This window comes from Eurytemora carolleeae, unplaced genomic scaffold (assembly GCF_000591075.1).
Source record: "Eurytemora carolleeae unplaced genomic scaffold, Eaff_2.0 scaffold284, whole genome shotgun sequence".
NCBI classification, from domain to species: domain Eukaryota; kingdom Metazoa; phylum Arthropoda; class Copepoda; order Calanoida; family Temoridae; genus Eurytemora; species Eurytemora carolleeae.
The window spans coordinates 137,457-146,521 of record NW_019396564.1 but is presented as its reverse complement, the minus strand read 5'-3'; the positions used below and the strand labels follow the sequence as shown (position 1 = coordinate 146,521).

The window sequence follows — 9,065 nt, the reverse complement described above, 5'->3', positions numbered from 1 at the left end:
GTATAATAATAGCGTAGTATAATATATATTTATATATAAATATTTACATGTAGAACATGCTTGTATAATAATAGCGTAGTATAATATATATTTATATATAAATATTTACATGTAGAACATGCTTGTATAATAATAGCGTAGTATAATATATATTTATATATAAATATTTACATGTAGAACATGCTTGTATAATGCTTATATTCATAACATCATTAATAAGGGTTTACACTGCTGAGAGATCCCTAATTATAACCTAATCAACACTATTAAGGTTGCATGAGCTTACCATTAATAAACGAATATTATAATTGGTTTCTGTGATAAAGCACGCACCTCTGCCCTCAAGTACAAGTAAATTTAACCTATTTGAAGCATAAAGTCGGACCGGGTCAACCTTGTTGCACCGGCTAGTCCTGTCCATAGAGCCAGGTACAGTACAAACTTGGACCGGAACGGTTGACCCGGCTTGGAAATTCAAATGCACTACGGCTTCCCGTGAAAGAGGAATGAAAAGGGAAAATCGTGAATTTTTAAAATCATTGAAATTGAGATTTAGTGAAAATATAAATACTTTAAATTATCGTACTTTTCATTGCAGTTTTTCTGCTTTGTCTTCTAAATGAATAAAAAAGAAAAAAACGAGAATTTTAACAATCTTTGAAATTGATTTTCAGCTTTGGCCACGGGATACCTGTACTTTTTCCATTTAAAGAAAATTAGTTTTACTCTTTTAAAACCTTCTAAAAAATTGGTAAACTATATTTAAAATATAAAAAGGTTTTTTGCCTGTTGTATATACGATATTTTGCCTGTTGTATATACGATATTTTGCCTGTTGTATATACGATATTTTGCCTGTTCTATATACGATATTTTGCCTGTTGTATATACGATTATATACGATATTTTGCCTGTTGTATATACGATATTTTGCCTGTTGTATGTACGATAGTTTGCCTGTTCTATATACGATATTTTGCCTGCTGTATATACGATATTTTGCCTGTTGTATATACGATAGTTTGCCTGTTCTATATACGATATTTTGCCTGTTGTATATACGATATTTTGCCTGTTGTATATACGATATTTTGCCTGTTGTATATACGATAGTTTGCCTGTTCTATATACGATATTTTGCCTGTTGTATATACGATATTTTCATGAATTCTTGTAAGTCTATAAGAATTGCATGATAAATGAGTTTGAATCTGCAGTTAAATTCTTGCATGTACAATTTAGAATAAATGTGATAATTTAACCAATGTTTTAATTTAAATAAATTTTTACGATTTTAGCATTTCAAATATTTTTTTGTTGAGAAAGTAATTGAGTTTTTGCCACAAATTCTGATTTTCAAATAGCTACATCTTGGCAACCTGATGGTGTTAACCTTTGATATTTCAAACTAATATTATATGCACTGAAATAATTCATAGTTTGAAATATCTCAGGTCTCTGACATTGAAATGCAAAGATATAGGGATAAGAAAATCAGAGTTTGTGACAAAAACTCAATTCCTTTGGTTAATTTCAGCATCTTGGGTCTTCACTGTGTCTAACCCTAAACAATAATATCTATTTATGCAAATGTCTTGTGTTATCATGAATGATAGCATGTTTTTTGGTTGGGTTTTTAACTTTTTAGTCTGTTTCAGGTTTAAAATCGAGATTTTTTATTCCGAAAGTAGTAAAGTAAAAATCACAAAAAACATATTTTTCCAAATAAAAATACAAGACAGTTGGGTATATAAAATTATTTAATCAAGTTTCATAAAGATGTGCAATTTTTTTTAATAAAAATACGCGAAATAAAAAGGGAAACCTGCTTTGCTGTTATATAAAATGTTACTTATTTGACACGGAACAATTAAAAACTTTTTACACCCAAGATTATAAAATTGTGAGTAAAAATGCGGGATAAAAATCATCTTTAAATTAAATGAAAGCAAACTTGAATAGTTTAAAACAACTTCAAGTGTTATTCCTTTTTTAAAGAGTAATACATAAGGTGGTAGGTACTCTCCCAAAGGTATTTTCCCAAAGGCGACTTCCAAAGTGACAATTTAAATCACAAGGGGCAACTTCCCAAATGTGCGATTTACCAAGCGGCAACTTCTCAAAGGTTAGGTTAGGCCCTCTGAGGCGCCGCAGGCTGCTATGTGTGGAGGGGGGTGGGGGCGGCTAGGGCGGACTTAAGAAAGTGCCGTTTGGGAAATTGCACATTGGAAAGTTGTCACTTGGGAAAAATCCTTTGGGAAAGTACCTAACATCTTTAAACATATATCAAAGTGGAAGACAGTGTCGTTTTTCTATGGGGGTAAAAGTAGAAAATTTAGACAATTTCCTTTATTGTGTCTGCAGTTTAATCCGCAAAAGATTTTTACACATATAGTAAGGACACGATTAAAATCCATAAATTTTCAGCCAGAAAAATACGGATATCTTATTTACCTTTGATCGTAAGATATGTACAATTATACTGTCGCATGTCACCCTGAATATCGAGGTTTACTTGAAAATACGTCTACAGTTCCTTTAATGTACTGCTTTTCTCAAACATGACAATTTTTTCTTTTCTTTAGAAAACTGCGTGATTAAGAATTTCTTTAAACAGGTTGGCAAGCTGTCATATTCGTTTTCATCAATATTTACGAAAAATCCTAAAACTCGATTTATTTAGGAATATATTAAAAGTAATAAAAATAAGGAATTTCCTGAAATTCTATTTATCTATCACTTTTGTAACTCACTTTGAAGAATTTCTTCAGAATTCCTCCATAACTTTCCCTAGGAAATTCTCCAAAATAGCTTTTTAATATTTTTCTAGAAATTCTCGTTGAAATTCTCAGGACTTGGGTCACCATTTGACGAATTTTTTCGGAAATGGATTAAAAAATTTCTAGAATTTCCTGAAAATTGATCCGAAATCTAGAATGTCTTCAAATTCTGTCGACATTTTCACCGAGATTTTCCTGAAACCAATTTCGGGAAATTTTGGGGAATTTTCCGCACAATTAATGTAACCATGGCAATATAGCACCAAAATCTTTCAATATTATTTAATATTTATTTTTAGTTTTGCTTTAGTGTTAAAATAATATTTAAAAAATATACTTTTTCAGATTTTCAAAATGACGTGAAAAATCATAATTTTTACAAAAATGGGTATTGTTATTCCAGGAATATTTATCCTCTCATTTTTCGCCCCAGGTCATTTTATCATTATCATTTATGTTGTTAATATTATTATTTTTATTAAGTATTATAATTATCATCATGAATATTTTAACTGTTAATATTATAACCATTATTGATTTTTACCAAGGTAATTATTACTTCAAATTACTTTATAATTATTATCATTGTCATTTATGATGTTTACCAAGGTATTTATTACTTCAAATTACTTTATAATTATTATCATTATCATTTATGATTTTTACCAAGGTATTTATTACTTTAAATTACTTTATAATTATTATCATTATCATTGTCATTTATGATATTTAGTAAGGTATTTATTACTATAAATTACTTTATAATTATTATCATTATCATTGTCATTTATGATATTTAGTAAGGTATTTATAACTATAAATTACTTTACAATTATTATCATTATCATTATCATTTATGATTTTTACCAAGGTATTTATTACTTTAAATTACTTTATAATTATTATCATTCAGTGTTATTATTATTTAAAACATTTTACCTTAAAATAGGTTTGAGTATACGGTGCTACGAGTGCACATCAAGGAATCATTCTAATATTCATTGTGAGGTAATTTAGAGTAATTTTTCACCTTTTTGAATCCACCAAATGATCAATCAAAAATTCGATGCTTTCTGTGGATTTTACCAAAAATGTTGTTCAGTGTCCAATATGATAATCGAAATGTTAACTCTGAAATAAAGTAATCATATTTTTTAAATTATATTTTCCCATTTCAAATTAAAATGGTTGGGATAGAAATGATAGGCTAAAGTCAGTGCAGTTTGAAAAATATAAGCCCTATGAGTCAATACCCCCCCCCCTTCCACCCCCACCCCCAAAATTTAGAGTAAAGCACATGTGATAATGTATTATCGATTTGTTCTTCTTGGCTGGTCATACTTTTTGTATTATGTACATACGTACACTAATACTTAGAATCTGCCAAAATATACAAGAAAAAGAAAAAGGAGTGCTGAACATTGCGTACATTGCATATTGCACATTGCACATTGAGCATGTTAATTTTTGATTATTAGTATTATATCTATATCCTCTTCATGTTTGTTGTATTTTAAATTATGTAAAAAAAGGAAATGTAGCGAAGATTCTAAGTTGAAAAAAAAATATTTTATTTTATTGCATATTGGAAATTAAACAATTTTTTACTTAGTTTGACGCGATCGAAAGATAATCGATGACTGTAGGTTGTAATATCTGAATGATTTGTTTGAAATTAAATAGATTTTTTTACGGTCTAAGTCGTATGTTGCATCTTTCTGAATTTGTATGACCACTACGTTCTTCGGTATTAGCCGTTTTTAACAATTTTCTCCTTATAGACGCAACAGATAGAAGTAAGACCCCCTCTCTTAGTTGCACCCCCCCCTCGGCCCCCCTTTACCCCCTCTCTTAGTTGCATGGTAAACTTTAGTTGGATATTATGCGGTCAAGAGACTTATAAACTTCTTGTCAAAGTTTTGGAAACTTTTTAGAAAGCTTTTCTGCTGCTGCTGAGTGCTGCTAGCCTCCTATTTAGGAATTAGAAGGAACCTTTAAGGGGAGTGACCGACACTGTATGGTAGTTCAACTGAGAATGTAGTATTGTGGAGAAATTTTTTCGGATTTTTTTTTCAGATATATACGTTATATAAAATTTTAATGATGTATAATTACTGAGTTTGAGCGCAAAGTCGATTTTCAAAATCATCCAAAATCATCAAAAATTTTTAGCCCAATCGGTCCAGCCGTTTGGCCGCCTATAGGCAACATATATATAAACGAATGTCTTGTTTTATTCTATAAGATAATATAAGAGATAATGATGATGTGTAAAGGATTAAATATAATATCTATGCATTTGCATGAAAGACATAAAAATAAATGAATATTATATGGTTAGGATTTAGGATAATAAAAAGATAGATAGACAGATAGTAGTGATCTATCAGTCACTTATTATAAGAGGTTATCATGAACATCCTGACAAAAAACTTCAGTATCAATGATAAAAAGTCGTCAATTATATCAAAAGGGAAAGGTCTTCAAATCATCGCCTGTTAAACATTTTATTTTAAATGCAAAATTTTATAACGTAAACATATCTTTTCATTAGAAAAAAAATATTTTTATACAAAAAAATAACAATTTATTCGTTAAAAAACAGTGAAATATAGAATGAGGAAAATCATGAAATATCTAAGATAAACAGTAAGAGTCTGAACAAAATGCAAAATGTTATTTTTATACTCCCTTGCTATATGATATGTATCTGGGTATATTTTTATACTCCCTTGCTATATAATATTTATCTGGGTATATTTGTGTGTATCCAATTAACGTAACCGATCGGGCCGCCTTTAACAAAATTCGATTTTTTTAATTTAAAAAAACGAAATTTTTGGTATAATCAGCGAAATTTTTTTTGTTTTTATTTTACAATGTTTACAAAGAAAAACCGTTCACAATTGAAGTAAAAGATAGATAAATCCTAGTGTTAATATGTTTGATCTATATTTATATATAATCTTTATAGCATCTGCATTATATGGAGGGGGGGGGGGCTAGTAAGTTTTTTTTTATGATTTTGTTATTTTACAAATCTAGTTTTTATCTTATCTTATCTTATCTTATCTTATCTTATCTTATCTTATCTTATCTTATCTTATCTTATCTTATCTTATCTTATCTTATCTTATCTTTATCTCAGGACCCAATGAGCCCAGCTTTGAGTAACTACGAGCAGAACTGCATGGTGCCAAAGGAAAAAATCTATTTATAATTAATTTAAATGAAAATAATGTATGACGACGCTTCGTCAAACAAAAAAAATTTGAAAATACCAAAATACCCATATTTTTGGATTATCTCCAAGAATTAACACTGGAATAATGCTCGAAAAACCTAGGGTTTTCTGCATGCAAATATTTTATTAGGCTTACACAATTTTTTAAAAAGTTTTTTTAAGTTTTCTGATTAGTCCGTAAAATCTCAATTCAGAGCCATAAACGATCCGAAATGATGTGGTACACCCTGTATTTGGTGATAAAATACGTTTTTTTAAAGGAGGGGCATATGGGAAACTTTCCAGCAAACTTCTGCGTCAAGGTCTATGGAACTTCAGGTGAGTTAAAAGGACTATAAAGGGACTATAAAGGGACTATAAAGGGACTATAAAGGGACTATAAACGGACTATAAACGGACTTTAAAGGACTGTAAAGGGACTATAAAGGGACTTTAAAGGGACTATAAAGGGACTATAAAGGGACTTTAAAGGACTATAAAGGGACTATAAAAGGACTATAAAGAGACTATACAGGGACTATAAAGAGACTATAAACGTAATTTTAAGTGACCCCGAACAAAAAATGTACCATTTGGCTTTTGGACCTGAATATATATATATATATATTTATAAATAAGAAAATAATTAATCAAAATATGATTTAAAGTTTTATTGTATCAACATAATTTTTAACAATTTTCTCCTTATAGACGCAACAGATAGAAGTAAGATTAGTGGCGATCAAAAGCGCTTTTTTATCGCATTAAGCCTATACCCCCTTTCATTTTTCGCGAACACTCCCTTTAAAGGGACTATGGAACTAACATTAAGAGCATATAGAGCATGCTTGTTCAACAACATCAAGCCCTTTATGCCCTTTTTTGAATTAAGAGTGAGGAAAAATTGTCGTTTTTTGTCTGAAAATAAATTAAAATTTTCTTAGTTTTCTGCGTTGTCTATCATGCATAAATTTGTAAGCCACATTTATTGAGAAACCATGGTTGGAATACATCAATTTTTAGATAGAAAAACAAGGACTGCTCACTGAGTTTACTCAGAAAAAGAAATGAAGGTTTATGAATAGGATATACAAACCTTTTTAATATAATATTGTTTAGCTCGGACTGGAGAGTTTCTTATGATCCGTCGGTGTGCCCTGGAGGACATGAACTCACAGTGCGGTAGATACAAATTCCAGGTTATTGTTGTTCTGTTAGATTTTTGTACAATAATGTTAGTTTTGTTTTACATTCGTTAGTTTTGTTTTACATTCGTTAGTTTTGTTTTACATTTCTTAGTTTTGTTTTACATTTCATAGTTTTGTTTTACATTTTTAGTTTTGTTTTACATTTGTTAGTTTTGTTTTACATTTTTTAGTTTTGTTTTAAATTTGTTAGTTTTGTTTTACATTTCATAGTTTTGTTTTACATTTCTAAGTTTTGTTTTTAATTTCTTAGTTCTGTTTTACTTTTTTTAGTTTTGTTTTACATTTCTTAGTTTTGTTTCATATTTGTTAGTTTTGTTTTACATTTGTAATTTTTTTGTTTTACATTTCTTAGTTTTGTTTTACATTTCTTAATTTTGTACTACATGTGTTAGATTTGTTTTGCATTTCTTAATTTTGTTTTACATTTGTCAGTTTTGTTTCATATTTGTTAGTTTTGTTTTACATTTGTTAGTTTTGTTTTACATTTCTAAGTTTTGTTTTTAATTTCTTAGTTCTGTTTTACATTTTTTTAGTTTTGTTTTACATTTCTTAGATTTGTTTCATATTTGTTAGTTTTGTTTTACATTTGTTATTGTTTTGTTTTACATTTCTTAGTTTTGTTTTACATTTCTTAGTTTTGTTTTACAGTTTTTAGTTTTGCTTTACATTTTTTAGTTTTGTTTCATATTTGTTAGTTTTGTTTTACATTTGTTAGTTTTGTTTTACATTTTTTAGTTTTGTTTTACATTTCTTAGTTTTGTTTTACATTTGTTAGTTTTGTTTTATATTTCTTTGTTTTGTTTTACATTTTATAGTTTTGTTTTACATTTCTTAGTTTTTTAATATCTAAGGTAGAGAATGTTATTAAACATTTTTGATATGTCGTCTTTTTTAAATTTTCTTTGGAGGTTTATAGAAGAAGACGACATTTTAACTTTTTTCAATTTTTTGAAAATAATTTATATGTTTTAGAATGACACGTATGAGAGTGGATGCATTCTAACTTGCAAACATGATGGATGCAACTCAGGTAGGCATTCAATCAATCAATTAACAATCAATTTGTTAGTAAATTAACAAATCAACTAATCAATTTATCAATCACTTAATTAATCAATCAATCATTCAATAAATCAATCAATTTGTAAATAAATTAATAAATCAATTAATAAATAAATAAACCAATCAACAAATAGATTAATCAGTTAATCTATAAATCTATAAATCTATCAATCTATAAATCTATCAATCTATCAATCTATTAATCTTTCAATCTATCAATCATCAATCTTTCAATCTGTCAATCTATAAATTTATCAATCATTCAATCTGTCAATCTATAAATTTATCAATCATTCAATCTGTCAATCTATAAATTTATCAATCATTCAATCTGTCAATCTATAAATTTATCAATCATTCAATCTGTCAATCTATAAATCTATCAATCTATGAAAGCAGAAACATATTATTTAATTCTTTACAATGTTGATGATTCATATAAAAAGATTAATTTGCCTACAGGTTTTCAAAACCCCTTTAGATGCAAAGAAAATTCATAGAAGAAAACTTGTAAATAAATAAAATAAATATTTAGATTGGAAAAAATAATATAATCAACATTTAGGAATATCCCTCGGCTCTACCGGCGCCTTGTTCTTCATCTTGCCATTACTGAATATACGTAAGATTACCATAATTCATGAATGCCGTTTTTTAAATTCAAATATATGTTTTAAAGTTTTTAATCATTCATTTTAGTCATAAATTGACCTTAAGAATTGGAAAACAAAATATAAAAGTACAAACAACTATTATTTTTTAGACCACAGAGTTGACTGAAGATTGAAAATT

At 28.1% G+C, this 9,065-nt stretch overlaps 1 protein-coding gene across 1 annotated transcript; it reads left to right on the top strand.

Moving 5' to 3' along the window:
- The first annotated feature begins 3,129 nt into the window (after window positions 1-3,129).
- On the top strand, window positions 3,130-9,064 carry LOC111705565 (uncharacterized). Its single transcript, XM_023478153.1, has 8 exons — window positions 3,130-3,213; window positions 3,730-3,788; window positions 5,929-5,982; window positions 6,285-6,342; window positions 7,123-7,202; window positions 8,184-8,241; window positions 8,839-8,895; window positions 9,037-9,064. The coding sequence occupies exons 1-8, from the start codon at window positions 3,165-3,167 to the stop codon at window positions 9,051-9,053; spliced, it is 432 nt and encodes a 143-aa protein (XP_023333921.1). The 5' UTR covers window positions 3,130-3,164; the 3' UTR covers window positions 9,054-9,064.
- Window position 9,065: the final 1 nt, after the last annotated feature.